A 23,131-nucleotide genomic window follows, 5' to 3' on the forward strand; every position below is an offset into this window, starting at 1 on the left:
ATAAATCTGTCAATATATAAAGGCTGTATGGTCAAAAGTGTAAAAATCTATTTTTAGCACTGTTGCCCTTGACCAAACTGACCCCTAACTCCATCCAAAGGAAGAATACCATGTAAGTTATCTTCCTACCAATTATAATACAAATCTGTCAATAAATAAAGGCTGTATGAGCAAAAGTGTAAAAATCTATTTTTAGCACTTGTGACCTTGACCCAACAGACCCCTACCTCCATCCAAATGAGAATACTTCAATTTTATGTTCCTACAAAATATACAATACATCTGTCGATAGAATAAGGTTAATACACCTGTAAAAGTGTAAAAAAATCTATTTTTGACATTCGTGACCTTGACCCAAATAACCCCTTACTAAAGGAAAAGGAAGAGGACCTCCTTTGGTTTGACTTTTATAAACATGAAAGACATAAACTTAAACATAAAGGCTGTATGATCAGAAATGTTTAGAATTATTTTTTTTACACAAGTGACCTTGACCTAGAGATGCCTAACGCCACAAAAAGTTAGAGGATTGTAAAAGGTATCCACCTACCAAATATGAAAGATATCATTAAATAAATTAAGTAATTAGGTGAAATATTTTGATAAATCCAACTTGGCAGAATAGGTTAACCATACAAGGCCCTATTTTCAAAGTTATAAAAAGTGAAATTACTGGGAAAATGGATGGCACATTTATATAACTTGGCAATATCATGTACATTGTATTGATAAGTAAGTGTGAAAATTATTAAGCCATTAGTTCAGATAGAACATAAGATATTTCCAACTTGCCAGTTTAGGTTAACCATTATTCATTTTCTAAGTGCTGAAAAGGGCCATAATTTGGTGCAAATGAAAGCCATAGTTATGTAACTTGCCCAGATCATATACTTTGTATGGATTAGTAAGTGTGTAAATTATGAAGCTATTGGTACAGGTAGAACTTAAGAAAAATCCAACTTGCCATTCTAGGTTAACCTCATACGGACAGACGGACGGACGCACAGACGGACCGACGGTTCAATTACTATATGCCTGCGGGCATAAAAAAATGTTTAGTAAGTTCTTTACTCATTAGCAATTTATATGTGTTTAAAGATCAATAAATATATTTAAAAGATATGTTAGATTCACTGTTTATGTTATTATTTAATATGCCTCATTATGCTATGTTTGTTGGACACAAATGACATCAAGTTTAAATACATGTATATGCACGGCCATGCAAAACATACATGCACGGCCATGCAAAACCATTTTAACAGAGTTGTAAAAGCTGAACAGGTATGTAATAAAAGTTATATATTTAGATTTTTACAAATGAATTTTCATAGCTTTTGTACAGATGAGTGTTGAATGAATGACAATTGTTAATACCATCAGCATAGTTGACATCACAAGGGAGACCATCATGTATTGAAACTCCATCCAATGTATCATCATCAACTACTATTGTAACACCATTTGACAATGCTGAGACATTTCCTCCGCTGGTTACAGCAGTGACTATCACGCTATATGTCTGAAATACATGTACACTGAATATGAATGCCCATCAATCAAAATATGTTTCTTTAGACAGAGTTAAATTATTCACACTGTACCTCTTTTGTTTTTGAATTTTTTTAATCCGTTTTTTTTTAATTTTGCTTTTTTAAATTCTTTTTTTTGATTGGGTTTTAAGTCATACCGACAACTTTCCAGTTTTACATGGTGAAGAAACACATTTCAGACATGTGTGGGCACCCAAGTAGAACCACCAATGTTCCATGAGCTAAATGAATAGCTAGCTAAATCCTATCATAAAAGAATCAAATGTTCCTGATGAAATTTGAACCCACAGTGAATCAATCTATACCAACTGTTAAAAGCATGTACATGAACATACAATGTAAATACATAGAAACTATAACTTTGAAAAGCCCAATTTGAAAATATCAAAGTCGATGCCTTTTTTATATAATAAGGGCATAAAACAACTTGCAATCAATGGCTTATACATGCAAAAATAACTGTCCAATCTTTTTATTTAAAAACATAATTTTTTTAAAGGATGTGCCCAAATTCAGAAAAAGATAACAGAATTCAAATTTTTTTGTTTATTTACCATTTTATAGAAAATATGCCTCAGTTTAAATTTAAAATTCAATGTATAAAAATATCAATATCAATTTTTTTTTTAGCAAATATCTTCAGCAAACAATCATTTCTATTTGCACCGCCATCAGTAGTAGAATTATAATCACAAGTGTAGTTGACTTTAATAGAACCATGTGACAACTTTGACCTTTCATACATTAAAAACTATAAAAAAGTTAGTTTATACCTGATATATTTCTAGAGACAATCCATTAAATGTGTGTGTTTTCACATTGTCCGCAACCTCACATATCACTCTTTCATCTGGCATAGACAGTTTTACAATACAAACATGAAACTGTATTTCTTCATAAGGGTGTTCAAATCCAAACCATCTTGTAGACAGCCTGGTTGTCTCTACTTGGTAGTCAATATCATCAATGTCCACCAGCTAATGTAACAGAAAAGTAATATTTTATACATGTCATTAATTGTGTTATGACAGAATATCTAAATCAAACTTATATGTTACATGTATTTATTTAAATGTACGAACAGTGGTTAATTTTACTTTAAATTGTACATATCCAAACTTTTCTTGAAAAGAGGCTTGTTAGACAGAAAAAAATTGTCCTTTGGTCAGGGATTACACTTGGCCACTACAACTGTTTCACATGACTAGAAAATGCATTTCCTTCACTTTACTTATCATTTTCTTAATAAATTGTTATAAAAACCCAAAAAATGTCATTAAAAATCAAACAATTAAAAAAAAATTTGTAAAGGGTTAAGAGGTAAAAATTTTATTCAGAAAAGGGGGAAAAAAACAAAATTTTATTCAAGGGAAAATTTTAAAAATACTAAAAAATTCCCGCCCTCCCTCCCCAAATTTTTTTTTGCCCCACCCAAAAAAAAACCCAATTTTTTTTTCCCCTTTTTGGGTTTTTTTGGGTTTTAAATTTTTTTACCTTTTTGTTTTGGGGAAAACCCCCCCCAAAAAATTTTTTGGCAACAAAAATCTTAAAAATTTAAAAAATTATAAAATTTGGAAAAGGGAAAATCTTTCAAATTATTAAAAAAAAAAAAAAAATTTTTAGTTTTTTAAATTAATCTAAAACAATTATTAGTTTAAAAAAATTCCCTTGATAATTATAAGTTATGCCCAACAACTAATTTTTTTTCAACTTATTAAAAACTAAAAAAGAAACATTTTTTGTTCAAAATTTTTTGATAAATTTTTTATCATTAAATTACCCTCAATAAAAAAAAGTAACAAGTTTGCAAAATTTTCTATTTTTTTGAAAACTATTTGAAAAAAAAAATAATTGTAAAAAAAACCCTCCCCCACTACAAGTTTTGTGTTAACTAAATATGTTTTTAATTTTCCATGATTTTTGAATATTTATATATCTATCTTTTTTATAAAAAATTCCTTATATGACACATTTATGAATTATAAATTTTTCATGACCAAACCTATGAATTTATAAATTTTATCATGAAAAACCTATGAATTGTATAAATTTTTTTAACAATCTTTTTTGTATAAAAAACCCAAAAATAAAAAAAATTGAATTATTTTTTAATTTGTTAATAAAAAGTATACCCGTACAGAGAAAAAGAACAAATTAAAAAATTTATTTCGAACATGTTTTACTTTAAAATTAAAACCCCGTAAGCTCTTTTTAAATCATAAAAACTATTTAATCAGAAGTTATTAAAATGTTTACTTCTGTTTTCAGAAATCTTTAATAAGCTTTTTTCTTAACATATAGTTTAAATATACCTATTGCAATTTCATATTTCAAAGGATGTGGGTCACCATGGTCTATAAAAGCATCTTCCTCCCAACTTGCTATTATATAGGACTGACTTCCCTCACTTTCAACAGATAAACTTATTCTGCCTTGAAACTCTGGTTTTGATCCATCCAACAAAAATGGCCCTATGTTCTATACAAAATACAAGGAAAACAAATCAAATCTTCATAAAAATATTAAGATAAAGAAGTTGTTCATATGAAAGGTTACGAAAGGAACTATTATTTCAAGGAATATAAATCTATAACTGAAAGACATTCTATTCTAAAAAATCAAAATCTGTACAATCACATACTTTACAGGCTCTCATGGCCATATCTGAAGAAACAAAGAGAGTTTTAGAGCAAAAATTGTCTCTTTTAAATGTAAGGCACATGAATTGTATTATACATAAGTAAACAGAATTAAATGTTCACTAAGTTAAGACCTTTATAAAAAAAGGGGAAATTTTTATTTAAAAAACTGCTAAATTTTATGGGCATGGGAATGACCATTTCAAAATGTGTTTAAGTTTAACCAATCCCCTTTAGTAGCTTTGGGGGTACCAAGAGCATGCCAAAAACCCAACCCCCAAAGTTTCACTGATGTTGAAATAAGTACAATAGCTTTTTCCCTTTATTCTTGGGAAAAAGTCAAAAATTTAAAAATTTTTAAAAAAGTTTTTTAAAATTAAAATTAAACAAATTATCTAGGGAGAAAAAATAAAAAATGAAAACCTTTAAAATCAGAGACAGAAAGATTTTTTTTGAAATTTTTAAAGGGGACCTTTTAAAAAAAAATCGTTCTCCATTGAAAAAAAATTCTGGGTTTGATAATTTAATCTTATTTTTGATAACCATGGGGCCCGTCTAAAATTTGCCAAAACCCAAAAAAAGGAAATATTTGACTCTTCTGAAGAAAATTCCAACCCTCCATACCCAATTTTTTTTCCAGCAAAAACCAAACCCGGGAACTTTCCCCATAAAAAACCCAGCTAGGGTAAAAAATAAAAAAATTGTTGAAAAAAAGGTTAAAAATAAAAAATGTTTTTGATCAATTTTACAACATTTTTGTAAATTTAAATGAATAAGGGGATATGGATGAGTGGCAAGTTCAATACTGACTTTTATTAAAACAAGTTAAAAAAAATTATATTATTTTTAAACCCCCCTTTCCCTTGGGCAAGCAAAAATATCTTTTTATTCAACAATTTTCAATAAATTAAAAATAATTAACCTATACGAATATAATATTGTATTTATCTCATATCCAAAATAAAGACTGCTCAAAGTGCAAAAAAATCATTTTTCATAGAAACGCCTATAGTGAAGCGCTAACATTTAGCGCGTCTTTAAACTTAGTTTGTATAGTGTAAATGATGTCACGTCAATATATATGCTTGGCCTTGCAATACCATTTTTACAGAGTCGCAAAAGCCGCACAGATAAAACAGTTGATCACATACATGTATATTGATATCTTGAAAATATTAACACCCTTAGACATTGTATCAAAAAATTACTATCAGTGATTTAACTTCCAATAAAGTACAGTATGTTTCCTAAATCCCCCCATCTCCCCATCCTCCATCTTAATCCAAAACTATTATACGACTATTTTAAATGTCAAGTTTTCCACATATAATTATATATCATTTCTGTACAGCATTTAAATACAAGTTTTAGTTCATTAAAATGCATAATGGTTTTTCAAAGCAATCATTCACCATTGGGATAATAATAGAATATTTCACAAAATAAGTAAAAGTAAATCATACATGTGATGATGATGTAATAAAAGACAGCAAGTTGTTGTTCAAGTCCGGGTACATAGAACAGTCCTGCAAGCTAATCGTTCTTTCCATCCCATTAATATTTCTCTTATGTGGCATCAAAAGTATTTTCTCTGTTGACACAGAAAAAGCTTTGTCTCTAAAAGAAAAAAGATATTTCTTTTGTAAAATTCAAGCCAAAAATGTTCTGTCAAGAAATATTATGACTTTCAAAATCAAACACAGGATTTAAAAGGCTATTTCTTCTGACTGATCTCTTGGAAATTGTGTTCAGTAACTTGCCAAACATTTGTCTATAATTGACATTTTTCTACAGACTTTAAACACATAACATCTTTGTTTTCATTTATAGCTTTTTCTTATAACAACAAATAATCAAATATTACAATATGTACAGGACTTAAAAGCCAAAACTGGCATACAGCTACTTAGCATTTACATAAACAATACATACATTAATATTTCCAAAACATAATTTCAAACTTTAGTGTTTGAATGTAACTTTGAATACTTCATACTAATACTTCAGATAGTCATCAATAAGAAAAAAATCTTAAAATCTCTAAAAAAAATTATATGAATTATGAATAATGTATGAGAATAATATGTGCAGCATTTTATAAAATCACAAAATTTATAAACTTCACCTTTTCTAACACATAGTCAGTACAACAATGAGGGGCAATAAATGATGCAAGAGTTAAACAAGGCACAGGCTCTTGAAAGAATAATTGTTAGTGACATATACATGAGTGCAAGTTAAAACATAACAGAAAACTTGAAAATCCTGAATGTAGTATCATTCCAATTAGTTTTATATAGAAAAAAGGAGCTTTCAAAGGTAGGAAAAAAGAACTTTAGGCAAATGCCTGAAAGCCTTAAAACTTGTACAAATGCATATTTAAAACAAAATTCCCTGTCATTTAATCATTAATACACAATATCAATAGTTCATGATACAACTTACATGCAGTCCTGTGAAGGATCTATGACTTGCTTCAGCTCCCTATTTCTGTTGACTACAAATATCTCACCACTTGTTTCCTCTTTTATTACACCCTCTACAGTCACAGCATCCTTCACAACAACTTCCGATACTGTAGCAGGTGTAGTATCTATAGTAACACCATCCGTGCAGACCGGTTGACTTACACCGAGGGCGTGGTTTACTGCAACTACAGTGATAAAGTACTGTCCGGTACTATGTGCAGTAAATGATGCTGACTTTTCATAGGTTTTTGTGATCTGCGAATAAATTGATTTAAAATATTTAGCTGCATGTTTAATGGTTGTTTACTTGATTTTCCACACAGGTGTTCTCTTTAACCTTAGTACAACCTATCTAATACTCTAGTAACTGTAATTAAAAATGGCTTGCAACCTAATAAAAATTTTAAGATAAATGATAATTCTAGAATCAGGGGACTATCAACACAAATCCGGAAAAAAAAGGTATAATAAAAATAATTTACAGTCTTAAGATATACTTGCATAGAACTTTTAATTCATTACTAAAACCATATGTAATACAAAAATGCTCCCATTACTTATTATATACACTATTTTGTTTGATATATACACTATATTGTTTGATATATATACACTATATTGTTTGATATATACGAGGGTTGTCCCAATATTCTGTGACAAGATTGATTAAAAGCTAAATAAAACAGGTACGAATTTGATATTTTAATATGTTATAAACCCATATAATTTAAATATTTTCACAAATTTTCATAGATAAATATCAACAAACAACAAAAATATGCCATGAACACCATGGCAACTAACTGAATCACGGCGCACGTCCAACGTCAAAGATGGCGTTAAATCTATATAAGGCGCCTTTCTCAAATACTCTCAATGACTTTCAACGCAATAATGGTACCATAAATCGTCAATTTCTGACTTAAAAATCATGTGGTTGTTAATGTCTGTTGAATGTTTGGATGGCATACATTAACTTTTGCTATACGCGAAGCTTTTCCGGTCCTCGTTACTTCCTTTTTTTAGCTGTAAGGAAATAGGCGACGAAGATCGGTCCCCTCCTTCTATCCGTGATTTTCCTTATTTTCGCTTTTTGTAGCGCACAAAACTCTGGTTCCGTTCATGCCTTTTGTACACAAATGCTCAGAATATGTTGCTAAACTGTTATATTTGGTATAGTTTTGTTGAAAATCGTTACATGTGTCATCTCGAAATAGTACATGAAACCTGAGTGACATGTTCACTGCGCCGCAAATTCTTCGAACGTCGCCAAATTTTTAACTTTCCTATTTTACATGAGGTATTTTCATTTATTCGTATCTTTTTCGTTTTTTTTAAGTTATTTAACTAAAAAATTTCCAGAGATGATTTAAACATAGCAGCAGAGGAAGTCAACGTGACATTGTGCAGACACATCATCAGATATTTGAAATATACGTAATTAATTTCAGCCTATTCTAACAAAATGTAAAATTAATTTGACGTGCGCCGGCAACTCAAACCAATGTCGTTAATACTGAAAATTTCTAAGTAACTAGGGTAAATTTTTTGTAAATGATTGTTGTTATGTTTAAATAATAACTTAACGGTTATATGTGTGTGAATTCTATTTTCTATTGGCGTTTAAAAATGAACCGGCTATAAAATTTTTTTTTCACGGGAAAACATTTTTTTGGGACAACCCTCGTATATATCAGTATAGTTGTTGATATATATACACCAGTATTGTTTGATATATACACCATATTGTTTGATATATACACCATATTGTTTGATATATACACTATATTGTTTGATATATACACTACATTGTTTGATATATACACTTTATTGTTTGATATATACACTATATTGTTTGATATAAACACCATATTGTTTGATATATATATATATACACTATATTGTTTGATATATACACCATATTGTTTGATATATATACACTATATTGTTTGATATATACACCATATTGTTTGATATATACACTATATTGTTTGATATATATACACTATATTGTTCGATATATACACTATTTTGTTTGATATATACACTATATTGTTTGATATATACACCATATTGTTTGATATATATACACCATATTGTTTGATATATACACCATATTGTTTGATATATATATACACTATATTGTTTGATATATACACTATATTGTTTGATACATACACTATATTGTTTGATATATACACCATATTGTTTGATATATACACCATATTGTTTGATATATACACTATATTGTTTATACAATCAACATATAATCATGTCCATCTTTTTCCAATATTAACTTATAACAATCAGATATTATTACATAAAGTACCTTATCATTTTGTTCATGAACATCAAAATCTTCCGCAAGTAGGCATTCTGTATCAAAACCATACAAATAAAACCAAACACTACTCTCTCGATCAAAGAAATCATCCCAGTGTGCGTGTAACTCTAACGATTGCTGGAAATCCACCTCCGGTTGTCCTAATATACCATCTTGAACGGTTCCTTCATGTGGCGGCGAAATATCAATAGTAAACTGAAAAGGTCTTTTACGATTAAAGCAGGAAGAAAAAATATTGTACTAACTTTACAAAGGAAATATGTGCAACTATCACTGATTGGGGGGAAAATGTGTAAGAACTGACAAGTAGCCCAGTCAGCACTGGTACAGACTTTCAAGACTCTGAACATGACAAATGGGATGTTATATAGCTTAGTCAATTGGAATCGTTCTCTTTACCCATTATTTTAGAGCTGTTGAGGCTGCACATTCTTCTTGCCCTGTGACATACTTAAAGAAACATGTCATATGTATGAACATCCAGTAGTTTAGAATTTTATGTATTTTGAACAATGATAAGTTGAGAGACGGGTTGAAACAAAATTTTACTATTTCCTTCTTTAACCTTCTCTTAATACAGCAATGGTCACAGGTATCTTATTTAAGCAGTGGGCAAAACAATAATTAAAAGTACAACTTTATAACAATGTCCCAGTAATATTCTGTCAATGTTACAAGAAAAAGTTCCCATTACCAGCATTGATGAGAATGTAAAATATCACTAAAGATTATCCAAAAGAAACCACTTTTACATCATAAATGTTTCACAATAAACATAATTATATACCTTGTGTGTTGTCACTGTTTTCAGTCTAGCATTATTTATTGCTGTGACTTCTATAAAGTAGTCGTAATCATGTACACCGATGTCCTTGCCAGAATGTATACCGTCGGTGCCGGTATCAGTAACCTGTGGATTTATCTGGAAGTTTCCATGGTAACAGCCATTAAATGGGGAACAGTAGCAGTTATGACCTCGAGGTGTATCTACATAATTCTCCTGACATTGTTGTAACGTCTGCTGCAAAATGGGGTAAGTACAGTAAATATCTTAGGGGTAAAATAATTCAAAAATATCTTTCTTATAGATATTGCAAAACAGCTCCTTTTTTTCTTCTTTTTTTAGGTTTAATTTTTTACTGATACTATTAAAGTTGATTTTCCAGCTAGAATGGTTGAGGAAGACTGATATGCAATTTTCATCTGCAAGTCCACATCAAATTTAAACACACTTTCCTTCCAAAATTTAGCTTGACAGCTTCCTTGCACATTACAGAAGCCAAGTTGGAATACAGACTAACAGCAGTGTAAAAAGCAAGTGATATTGAATTAAACAACCTTAACCACTTGAACATGGATTTTACTTCACACAAACACTGTAAAAGCCATATGGCATATTGCCAGCTTTACTCATGGTGGAAGACCGTAGTTGCCCCTCTGTGCAGTTTTCAGGTGCACAAACTAACACCTCATAGAACAACCAACATTCCTTAATATCAAATAACACAAAGCACAGAATAGACAGCAAAGAGTTACAATAAACCAAGGAAAATTAAATGAACACCTTAATTTTTGTAATCATTCCTTATTACATTTTCTTATATTTTGAAATACATACTGATTCTCCTCCTTGCAAACTTTCAAATGAATGCCCATGTTGTATATCAGTGTTTGTAAAGTTGTCAAAGATTCTCCACTCTAGCTCATACAGTCCACTATGCTCATCATAAACCTCCCACTCAAACCTGTAATATATTTGTATAATTATCATTTGCATCTATACTTCAATCAGTATCACATATTTTTTTCATAAATTAAAGTAAAAATAGGCTAATCAAAATGTGTTCAATTTTCTTTCTAAAAGAAAGCCATGTTTTTAAACATGGTTAATCCCCTTGCCGATACGAAGTTATTTGAAGGCTCTTTTCTTGTACATTTTACTTGGTGAGGAAATCCTTAAAAAGCCATATAGTTAGGGTCATGCTGAGTACAGTTTTCAAGTAAGTGGAAATAGATAAGGCAATGAAAAGAAGGTTTGCAAAATCACTTTACTGTTCATTATCAGTGCAAAAACTAAATGTAATAATGTGTGTATGCAGTTTGAAGAAAATCCCTAAAAAAATCGGCTAGGTTCAGTTATTTTTTTGTGTAATGCACTTCCTATGTCAGTGAATTAAATTTGAAAAAAAAAAATCTCTGTAGTATTTTTGGAGTTATGCATTTTTTTTTTCAAGTAAATCTGATAATGGGGAAAATAGGCAATGTAGTTTTTCTTGCACGAAGCACATACTACTAATGTGCTATGTCAGTGTATTAAGTTTGAAGAAAATCCCTTAACCCTTTCCCCCATGAGCATATTGTGAAAAATGGCCATTTTCACTGAAAAGCCTCCTCTTACAAGTTCAAACTGCTATGAAACTATGAAAAATGCTTCAATACTAATCAAACTTGGCACAAATGTTGACTGGACCATTGCCTTTGTAACGACATGCTCAGTCTTAAATTTCCTGTTACCATGGCAACGAGGGGACATCTAAAAATTGACAAAAATCACTATTTTGCCTCGATTTTTCCCATCAAAATTTATTTCAAAGTGCTGCAACTTCTCAAGGGATTGAGATAGAGTCAAAGGCTTTGCAGTGTTGGTTACACGTTACCTTATGATCGACCTGGGGTCATTTTAAGCCTCTCACAAGTCCAAAATTTTCTTGGCGATGAGGGGGACTCCGCCCCCCTTCAAAACCCCCAAACAGAAGGGGGCACATCCCCCTTCTGGCAACCCCCTGATGTATCTTTTAGATGGGGGACGGCGCCGAAAAAGTGCTCACTTTTTTTAGCAACATTTCTCAAACGAAAACATGTGTTTTGGACCCAAATAGGACATTTTTTCACTATTCCAGGCCTAAAAAAGGGGGGGGGGGTCGAAAGTGCGTTGTTTCGCGTATATATGAGGTAAAGGGTTAACAAAAATGATGAAAATCTTTGGAATCACCCAAAATCTAGTTTTTCCATGTTAACATGTGGTCTTTTACCTAATTTTGGTGAAAAATTGTTGTTTTGTAACATTTATAATTTTTTTAGTTAACCCTTTCCCCCATGAGCATATTGTGAAAAATGGCCATTTTCACTGAAAAGCCTCCTCTTACAAGTTCAAACTGCTATGAAACTATGAAAAATGCTTCAATACTAATCAAACTTGGCACAAATGTTGACTGGACCATTGCCTTTGTAACGACATGCTCAGTCTTAAATTTCCTGTTACCATGGCAACAAGGGGACATCTCAAAATTGACAAAAATCACTATTTTGCCTCGATTTTTCCCATCAAAATTTATTTCAAAGTGCTGCAACTTCTCAAGGGATTGAGATAGAGTCAAAGGCTTTTCAGCGTTGGTTACACGTTACCTTATGATCGACCTGGGGTCATTTTAAGCCTCTCACAAGTCCAAAATTTTCTTGGCGATGAGGGGGACTCCGCCCCCCTTCAAAACCCCCAAACAGAAGGGGGCACATCCCCCTTCTGGCAACCCCCTGATGTATCTTTTGGATAGGGGACGGCGCCAAAAAAGTGCTCACTTTTTTTAGCAACATTTCTCAAACGAAAACATGTGTTTGGGACCCAAATAGGACATTTTTTCAGGGGGGGGGTCGAAAGTGCGTTGTTTCGCGTATATATGAGGTAAAGGGTTAAGTACTTTTGGAGTTAATAATTAGAAGTTTGAAGAAAATGGCCCAAGTAATTTGAAGTTATGCTCCATACAAAATTGGGACGGATGCAAGGACACACAAATGCACAGAGGAAGACCATTTCTAATATCTCCTTTGCTTTTGGTAAGGGGATAAAAAAGCATTACTACAAACATTTTTGCTTTATATAAATAAAGTTATTGTTCTGTAAGTACATGCTTGATTTCCTTTCAAGATTCTTTGATTTTTCTAGTTAATCCACTTACATAGAAATCTTATAATCTTTTTATTTTGATGTATCTTCACAAAAAAATTTGCAATGAAAAATGTTAACAGGATGTTGCATGCCAGCTACGACTTAACTTCCAGTGATCAATGTTTAATAAAAAAAATTGAGCATTTAATTTACTTACGTTATATCATTCAACTCCAGTACATTATGTATGCTGAGGTTCACAAAATCGCCTTTCGTTAACCAAAGGTTTTGAATGACAGGTGGAGACAGGTCGATAGTCACTGTAACATTATCTTCCGCGTAATGATCTAGAGTATCATAACCACGAATAGTAAATGTTATACGTTTACCATCTGTTAGGTCTATATCATTGTAAATGATTTTTTGAAGGTCGAAAAACTCTTTTGGAACCTGCGCAAAGTCGACAAATGATGTCTGTTCATCTAATATGATTGTATATCCAATTTCAAAATGCACAATGCCTGAAATATTAACATAAACAAATGACCCATGTTTGACAATTGCATTTTAAACTAATTATAAAACAGTCTCAGACAAATAAAATTAAGCTCATGATTCAAATACTTATGTAATTTAAAGAACAACATTAATGAAAAATTTTGTTTCAGATATCACAGATTTATATTTCAAGATAATAATTAAGATCCAAGCAGAGATCAAGCATTTCAATATAATATATTTCAGTTAATATTATTTAACTATGTATATTAAATTTGGTAGATGAAACTTTACAACCACAAAAAAAAACATAGACCAGATTATTACATTTTAGAAGAAAAAACATATTTTTGCTAAATAAATTTATTAAAATGGTGAATCAGATGCTTGAAATAGGCTAATTTGCACATAAAATCCAATCAAATATAATATAATTGAAATTACAATATATAAATATTGAATCATATAGAATACTAAATGTAGCCACAATTATACCTAAAATATTGTAGAGGACGTCAACTCCTCGTAACGATCGGCTACTGGTATCATCAAGGTCTGGACTAACCTCTGGATTATCTTTTACCTCATTTAACCAACCATGTGTATAATGTTGCACGTTTATATACCTCCCTTCCCAGCTAACCTCAACTGATGAAGAATCTACATTAATCCAGAAGAACTCATTAGCTTGAACAACTATTGGTATCGGATCCATCTTTTCCACAACAGAAATATCGTCATATAAAACTATTCGTCTTGATGTCTTGTGATTGTTAGCCTTGTCAAATGCAGTGATTTCAACTGAATATGGCCCTGGATCGGCAAATGTTACAGTTGTAGATACCTGTAATATATTTGTAAAAAAATGTATAAAATGTCAAAATATTTGTTATAATCTTCTTTTACATTTCTTTAATATAACATAAATATCAATATATAACACCAGGTGAAATACATTAAAACATTTGACAATACGTTACAGACAATAAGTGAAGTAAACTTTGTCAAGTTCAATGTTTAAGGTATCAATTTTAACTACATGTATTTGAAAATGATGGTTTTCTGTTTTATCATTTTTCAATAAATAAAAGACCTCAAAATGCTTATAAAAATTGTAATCATTTTCCCATCACAATTTAAAAGAGTAAAATTTACCATTTACCATAATAGATGAATATATCAGAGACATAGATAACGTTATCTATATCTCTGAATATATCAAGAGGAGTATATGTCATTTTAAACAAATTTATCAACACGTGTACATTTCTGCAACAATTCTTATAACTGATAATCATTTTAGATTTTACATCCTAGAATTAAGTAGTTCTGGTGTCATATGAGATAACATGGCAGAGACTAAAGTAGACCTCAAACCTACATTCCTTATGTCAAGAGGCAGACAGCACACCTGAACCACTAGGCCACTGCACCTTTTATATTGAGAATATATTGTAGGACTTGATGAACAACAACCAAGTAATGCTTCTGTTTTCAAAAGCATTTAACAAAAGTGTAAAATAACACCTCAAATAATGTTTGAAGATAACAAAGATATTGGTTAATTTAAAAGCATGTATTCGGTTTACACATAATAAAAAATATTCACAGGCTTACTTGGTCAAAGTTCAGTTCTGTTTCTGAAACCACGTTCATCTCCTCCAATATTGGGTTGCTCTGATCTTTTACAGCTAGATATTTCAATGTAACCACATACTTGTCTAGTCCAGCATCATTGTCTGTCCATCCATCCCAGGTAACATCCACTTCAGACTGTAAAGTATAGGCAATTAAAAAGAAAAAGAAAGAAAATACAGTACAACATGTACAGAGTAACTCCCTATGGGAGACAACGATTTTGATTGCTGCAGAGAGGACTTTCAACTATTGTTCTACAGAGGTAAATTTCATTGTTGATATTTACTTTGAGATGATAAAAATATTTGTTTCAATTTAAAGAGGTCATTATTCCACAGCTCTGTAGAGGTTATAATTTTCAATTCTTGCAACAAAAAATGTTCGAACTGAAAAAAATATCTATAGAAACTTTAAAATGAAAAGCCTCTTTTCATTCAATTGGAATGTTTTGACATTTGGGTGATTAGTTTAGTTGTGATTGGTCATGGCTCTGGCATGTACACACATTATCAGATTCTAACGAAAATGACAGCAACTACTACTGGTAAACTGCTTGACAGCCTGTCCAGGATCAATGTGGTGGCTGAACAGTGCTACGATAAATTCAATGTGGCTTACTGCCATGATCCGGAGGTTATACTACCATCACCACCACCATATTATATATAAACTAACAAATACAAACACTTACAAATTCATTAAAGTCTTGCACAGTTAGAGAGTCTTGAGTGCAGGTGTGACTTGTCTCAAAACAATGGACAGGGGGATAGAAATCAAATCCTATTTCAAGGGTATTTGTAACAGTAACTCCATTGAGGTTGTACTGGTTCTCTGCCGCAGCTTCACGATCAATGTATTTGATGAGTCCACCATTTGTTGTTGACATCGTAAAAGTAATTCTTTTAAAAATATTCAGTTTGCATTAACAACACAAGAAAGATGTCTTAAGAAGCATTAAAATAAAGACTATTGTAAAACACCAGATTTCCATTTTACAGTACTCAAATAAAACTTAAACTTTACGCCCAAAGGTGATGATTCTGTGAAAGTTTGCTTAACCCATTACTTCATGAGCATTTTGTGAAAAATGGCTGTTTTCATTGAAAAGTCTCCCGTTACAAGTTCAAATTGCTATAATACTATAAAAACTGCTTCAACACTAATCAAACTTGGCACAAATGTTGACTGGACCATTGCCCTTGCAACAACATGCTCAGGCTTAAATTTTCTGTTACCATGGCAACGAGGGGACATCTCAAAATTGCCAAAAATCACTATTTTGTGTTGATTTTTTCCATCAAAATTGATTTCAAAGTGCTGCAACTTCTCAATGGATTGAGATAGAGTCAAATGCTTTTCAGCCTTGGTTACACGTTACCTTATGATCAATCTGGGGTCATTTACAGCCTCTCACAAGTCCAAAATTTTCTTGGCGATGAGGGGGACTCTGCCCCCCTTCAAACCCCCCCAAACAGAAGGGGGCACAACCCCCTTCTGGCAACCCCCTGATGTATCTTTTGGCTGGGGGGCCGCGCCGAAAAAGAGGTCATTTTTTTAAACAACATTTCTCAAACAAAAACAAGTGTTTGGGGCCTAAATAAGGCATTTTTTCATGCATTTGAGACAACAAAAAGGGGGGGGGGGTTGAAAAAGGCGCTAAAAGGCGTCTATATGAAGTAATGGCCCTTGCAACAACATGCTCAGGCTTTAATTTTCTGTTACCATGGCAACGAGGGGACATCTCAAAATTGCCAAAAACACTATTTTGCGTTAAGTTGATTTTTTCCATCAAAATTGATTTCAAAGTGCTGCAACTTCTCAATGGATTGAGATAGAGTCAAATGCTTTTCAGCGTTGGTTACACGTTACCTTATGATCAATCTGGGGTCATTTACAGCCTCTCACAAGTCCAAAATTTTTCTTGGCGATTCAGGGGGACTCCGCCCCCCTTCAACCCCCCAAACAGAAGGGGGCACATCCCCCTTCTGGCAACCCCCTGATGTATCTTTTGGCTGGGGGGCCGCGCCGAAAAAGAGGTCACTTTTTTTAACAACATTTCTCAAACAAAAACAAGTGTTTGGGGCCTAAATAAGGCATTTTTTCATCATTTGAGACAACAAAAAGGGGGGGGGGGGGAAAAAGGGGTTAAAAGGCGTGTATATGAAGCAATGGGTTCAAATAGAAGTTGTGCATAGATGAAACTTTTTTTGACAATCAATCTACATACTAACATTAGTTCCTGATTGTTTAAATATTTACCTCCCTTGTCAAATGTGGCAGCTGTTTTTGGGTTTATATTCTATATACATGTAATACCAGTATATTAGCATTAATTGACGAAGTATGACAAAAAAATCAATATAAACAGCTGATGAAGTGAATTGTCAAATTGTTTGAAGCATTTGCAGCAAAATATTATTAAAACACCAATTTGTGAGTTTTTTTCAGTTTTCATGAAGATGATAGAATTATAAGAGATTTTAATTGTATAATAAGCATATGATATATTGAAAATGACTCTCTAAATGGTTGCCAGGTGAGATTGTTTTTATTATTTTAGGCACAAACGGACACTTGAGTAGAACAAACAACGTTCCATAAACTAGCTGGATAGCTTCCTTTCATGAAAGAATCCAAAGTCCTTGTCGGGATTCTTGTCACCCAAAGTGGTTAGAGGCCAGTCATGCCAGGGGAGGTAATAATTGCTATGTGAAAAATATCCTTGTTGGAACAGATATAGACCACTTTTATCTGAGATGCAATCAGAAATAAAAAGTCTCTTACTATTGTTTATAAATAATTGCCAAAAAAACTAAGGGAATAATAAGCATTCATTTTAATCGATCAAATTGAAAATTTATTTCTGAATCACTGCTGCATAACAACTATGACAGTACAGAGATATATCAAGTAAAATATTTCTTTCATTTCCATTTGTGAAAAAAAACAGTTACTCTACAGAAGTCATCTTAAATATTCTTTAATTCAACCAAAAGCTAGTTTTAAATAAAAATCATAGTTTTTGAAACATTTTTGCATTACCTTTTGAAGCTAAGAAATGAATTAAAATTGTAGACAATTTCAAGCAAGTCAATTTCATGATATATTTTCACTATCAAAATACTACATACGTATCCATATGTCTGAAAGGCGAGGGAAATCCACCCTGTAAGATGGTATTCCATGGAGTTTGTTTCAGATCTGTGTTAATTGTTGTTTCACATCTCTCTTCATATCTACAGTCTCCATTATGTATCCACTTTGATTGGTCTCCACCTTTAATTGTATAGATGTTTTGAATTTTAAGTCACACCAGCACTTGGAATTTATTGAATATAAAACCATAAAAACATAGTTACAACAGGGTTAACGTAAAAAAGAGAATTATTAAATGAAACCCAAGTACTGTAAAAGAAACCCTGCCAGAGATAAAATTATTCCTTCTAAACAAAGACTACTGGTAAATAATACTTACTTCTAGGCATGACAGCTATTAGGGTAATATCCTTAAAATAATATCAAAACTAAAGGAAGAGAAACAAAAGCACAGTAGTACTTACCTCTGGTCAATGTGGCAGTTAGTGTAATTTCCTCAATACCAACACTATAAGAAGAAATATAGCTAGGGACGTTCTGTGTATCTATAGTAGGTTTGTAAGAAGATGACGCATCTAACTCCACTGATGACCACTGCGCTTCATTTGACCAGAATTTACCGTTTGCTAATGGAATATCAGCTATCAGTTTGTTCACATCTCCATCTCCTTCAAGGATAAGTATCTGGGTGAGAATAGCTGGTGGGTGGTCTTCTTTTACTGAAAAAAAATAAAAACAACAAGAGGGCCATGATGGCCCTGAAATCGCTCACCTGTATATAGGCCCCTGGGCCAATGCCAATTTTTTTATGAGAAGATTTTTTTAAGTTTTTACTATATACATAGGAAAAAACAATGACACCCCCCCCCCCCCCCCGGGAGGAGCCAATTTTGACCCCAGGGTTTTTAATAAAAAAAAATATTTCATGCTTAGTATCTAAACTCTAGCTCTTTTGGTTTTTTAAAAGAAGATTTTTTAAGTTTTTACTCTCTACAAAATAATGAGAATCAATGACCCCCTGGGGCAGGGCCAATTTTTACCCCAGGGCTTTTATTTGAACAAACTTGGTAGAAATTCACTAGAAGATGTTTCATGCTTAATATCTAAGCTCTAGCTATTTGGGGTTTTTAAAAGAAGATTTTTAAAGTTTTTACTATATAAAAATAAGGAAAATCAATGACCCCCACCCCCCCCCCCCCCCAGGGCGAGGCCAATTTTGACCCCATGACATTAATTTGAACAAAGTTGGTGAACACCCACTAGAAGATGTTTCATGCCAAATATTTAAGCTCCAGCTCTTGCGGTTTTCTAAAATAAAATATTTTAAGTTTTTACTATATACAAATAAGGAAAATCTATGACCTCCCGGGCCAGGCCAATTTTAACCCCAGGGGATTTATTTGAACAAACTTGGTAGGCACCCACTAGAAAATGTTTCATGCTTAATATTTAAGCTCTAGCTATTTGGGGTTTTAAAAAGAATTTTTTTAAAGTTTTTACTATATACAAATAAGGAAAATCAATGACCCCTCAGGGCGGGGCCAATTTTGACCCAAGGGCATTTATTTAAACAAACTTGGTAGACACTGACTAGTTGATGTTTCATGCCAAATATTTAAGCTCTAGCTCTTGCGGTTTTCTTAAAGAAGATATTTCAAGTTTTTATTTTGGTTGCCATGGCAACCTGAGAGTTCTGCTTGGAATTAAATTCTTTGAACAATTTTTAAATTTGAATACCAAAGGAACATTCCTGTGAAGTTTGAATGAAATTGGCCTAGTGGTTTATGAGGAGATGTCGTTTAAAGTAAAAGTTTACGGACGGACGTCGGACGAAAAGTGATCACAAAAGCTCACCATGTCACTTTGTGACAGGTTAGCTAAAAATTCGATATATCTTAGAAGTACATAAAATACATGTATTGTAAATTTTTAGATCACACTTTTACATGGTTTGATTACTAACTATTATTATATCTTAAGCAAAAATACATTATCAAAAATTGCATACTGTTTTTACAGTCTGCATTGATAAAAGTACAAATGAATTGTTTTTACTGCTTTATCTACTGTATCAGTAAAAGATATCTAAATGGCAATCTCTGATATATCATGTTTTACCAAGATTTGAAGAAGATGTTCATGTTATTATTAAGTTTTCACATATCATTGCTTGCTATGAAAATATGGAAATTACCTGTTGCACAGTTTTTACCAGTGAAGCCTGGAGCACATGTACAATCATTCGGATGCAGCATGTTTCCTCCGCATGTCCCAGGAAAACAGCGGTATCCATCTTGCCATGAACATGCCCCTATAACAACAGATATTTAGTTTATCAAAGAGGAAAGATTTGTACATTACCAGCAAACATTTCTTTACTATACATGTTACTTGTATCTTAACAAGAGCACCGCTAGGCGGAGCATTATATGCCCGAAAGTGATTTTTTAGCAAGGACGAAGCTTTTGTAAGACGCCCTTACCAAAATGACTTTAAGTGACTTATATGTTGCTTATATGCAACTTATACTTGACCTATAAGAGAACTATAAGTTACATATAAGTCACTTATAAATCACCTAAAAACCTGTCTAAGTCAGTTATAGGTATATGCTACATATAAGTCACTTTTGGCCATTTTTTCCCCAACATATAAGTCACCTATAAGTGCCTTATACTGGTGAAGTTTGGAGATAACCAGTTTCTATGTTATAGATAATAAGTGAAAACTTAGAACTTTTGGGCAAAGACTTTTTATTACTGAGCAAAGCTGAAAAAATTACTAAGTACAAAAACATGAGAAAAATTGATAAAATTTATTGAAGTTGATTTGTAATTCTTTGCTTTAACACAATGGGTATCAAAATACTCAGAATTTTTTAAAATACTATAATCTTAGACCCTTAATCACAAACAATTAAGATTTTTTTTGAAATGTTGCTTATTAATTTTTGAACACAGCTGGGGGTTTTTAAATAATATAATAGGAAAAATGATTATCAATTAAGTATATTACCTGTAAAAAATTTTGGTACATATTATGAGCGGAATTGGGACAGAAATGGCATTCAGTCAGTGATTTCTAGGCTACCATTGGACAGAAATGAAATTCCATGTCATTTCTTCTCACAAGGAAAATATTTCACATAAAAGTCACCCAAGGCATAATAATTATTATTCTACTCTTGTTTTTTTTCTAACTTGAAACAGACATTGAAATCTATATGTTTTTACCAACTGTACTTCTTACAGACCTTATTTTCGGGGAAGTAAGAATTCTAACAAGAAAAAGGTGTATTTTTTAATATACAAGTTTTATTTTTAGACATTTAGGCCTAGTGTATTTTTAGATATTAAAACAATAAAAAAAACAGTGCTTGAAATAAACAGTTTATATTGCCCTTTTTAATGTAATAAAATCAAGAAACCAATATGCCTGAAGATTGCTTATATTTTCTACATCCACTGATACACCACATAGATCAAGAGGGTCTGATAAAACTGGCCACCTGCCTTGCCACCATATTTGCATGACTAATTTTTTTGACTGGTCATTCCTACAAATCAGACTGTTCCATGTGATTATTTTGGGGAAAGATAACATTTCCTATCCTGATTTGTAAAAAAAGGACATTGCATTTTTCTTTTTCAAAAATGTATAATGATTTTTTTAAACTTTAACATATCTATTAGTTATTTGATTTTTTTTTTTCACATTCAATGATTGTAAGATAGAAACTGATGAGTGCTTTGATTTTTGGATTTACCCTGTTTTACATAACATTGGACCTGCCCAGGCACACAGTTGTAAGTCTGAAACATTTAGGTTAGCAAGCTGGTGGAAATCACAGAGAATCTACTTGATGTTTTAGGAATTTTAGAGATATTGTTTTGTTTAAGATGTTTAAGTATAGTTATTGTAAATAAGAATGACAAGAAGAATCACCTTGGACAAGAAGATATACAACAAAATCAGGTAAATACCTTTGAGTTACATTTATGCAGAATTGATACAGGTTATATATTAAACAATCAAAGTAAGAAGGCAGCAAACTAAAATTTGAAACTTGAGAGATCAAGGCTGTTTTTATTTCTATGCTTCATACATTAGATTTACTAATACATGTAATTGATTTTTTAAATCTAGATTTAATAGTCAAATTAATTGAATTTTTAGAACTAAATAGTACAATCAGTTCGTAGTTTTATGCAGCTGAATAAGACATGGTCATCATAATCATTTATCATTTTATTGTTGTTTTCAATGGGTATCTGATATTACATTTTACATACATTGCAGGCTAGTAGTGGGACCAGTTCTTACTTTGAGATGCCAGGTGAATAATGATATGCAGTATTGAGCCTGAAAAGGTATATTTTTTAATCTCTATACTTACTGCTCTAAATCTTTCACAGAAAAGAGCATAATAAATGTTGTTGCAAATAGTGCAGTTAATCAATTCTTATAGAGACTTTTAGCAATTCTTAAACAATACTGTTGACTTGTGCACTAAAATGAGATACTGTGTAACTTAGTATATTTGTATATGCATAAGCATTAATAGCTAATATAGTTTGATGATTTTAGAAATATGAAATATAACTGCATATACAATAGTACACAATTTATTCCACATCTTTTTAAATTAATTATGAATTTTTATCTTTAAAAGGTGAACACAGCCACATGAAGTTTCTCCGAGGAAATAGAAGCAGAGCACTGAAACAGACATCAATAAAAGAAATAGTAGTTTGAATAATCAGAAACATTTGATCAAATTTATGATTTGAACAGTTCCTCACCGACAGACTTCCAGCAAAATAATTGTATAAATAAAGTGTTTGATTCAAGAAAAACCAGTAAAAAACAAAAACTTGCTGCTAGAAATGAATATTGTTTTTGTTATAGTGAATGTAAGATGATTGAACTGAAGGATATGTATGTTGAATTTTGTATTTTGCTCATTTATATGACTATGAAATATAAATTATTAAACATTTTTGAAATTAAAT

The 23,131-nt window shown here is 31.7% G+C and overlaps 2 protein-coding genes and 1 long non-coding RNA gene across 3 annotated transcripts in view; 1 reads left to right on the forward strand and 2 right to left on the reverse strand.

The window, feature by feature from the left end:
* LOC132726637 (uncharacterized) overlaps positions 1-2,543 on the reverse strand; it is a 34,715-nt gene extending 32,172 nt beyond the window's left edge. The window contains exons 1-2 of the mRNA XM_060711982.1: positions 2,327-2,543; positions 1,378-1,522 (exon numbers count right to left, since the gene is read on the reverse strand). Of these exons, the coding sequence (XP_060567965.1) occupies positions 1,378-1,522; positions 2,327-2,410 (229 nt within the window). The 5' untranslated portion in view covers positions 2,411-2,543. The remainder of the gene's footprint in view (positions 1-1,377; positions 1,523-2,326) is intronic.
* A 1,284-nt stretch (positions 2,544-3,827) lies between these two features.
* The window catches only part of LOC132726630 (uncharacterized), a 30,804-nt gene continuing 11,500 nt past the window's right edge, over positions 3,828-23,131 (reverse strand). The window contains exons 6-18 of the mRNA XM_060711974.1: positions 20,314-20,430; positions 18,584-18,838; positions 18,155-18,299; positions 15,715-15,922; positions 15,003-15,158; positions 13,881-14,229; positions 13,105-13,408; positions 10,623-10,749; positions 9,792-10,025; positions 8,990-9,199; positions 6,638-6,915; positions 5,656-5,809; positions 3,828-4,031 (exon numbers count right to left, since the gene is read on the reverse strand). Coding sequence (XP_060567957.1) covers positions 3,828-4,031; positions 5,656-5,809; positions 6,638-6,915; positions 8,990-9,199; positions 9,792-10,025; positions 10,623-10,749; positions 13,105-13,408; positions 13,881-14,229; positions 15,003-15,158; positions 15,715-15,922; positions 18,155-18,299; positions 18,584-18,838; positions 20,314-20,430 — 2,741 coding nt within the window. The remainder of the gene's footprint in view (positions 4,032-5,655; positions 5,810-6,637; positions 6,916-8,989; positions 9,200-9,791; positions 10,026-10,622; positions 10,750-13,104; positions 13,409-13,880; positions 14,230-15,002; positions 15,159-15,714; positions 15,923-18,154; positions 18,300-18,583; positions 18,839-20,313; positions 20,431-23,131) is intronic.
* On the forward strand, positions 21,873-23,088 carry LOC132726640 (uncharacterized). Its single transcript, XR_009625222.1, has 3 exons — positions 21,873-22,094; positions 22,419-22,489; positions 22,792-23,088. It is a non-coding gene; the product is annotated as an uncharacterized LOC132726640 (long non-coding RNA).

This window comes from Ruditapes philippinarum, unplaced genomic scaffold (genome assembly GCF_026571515.1).
Source record: "Ruditapes philippinarum isolate M1 unplaced genomic scaffold, ASM2657151v2 ctg1393_1_1_1_1, whole genome shotgun sequence".
Lineage (NCBI taxonomy): Eukaryota > Metazoa > Mollusca > Bivalvia > Venerida > Veneridae > Ruditapes > Ruditapes philippinarum.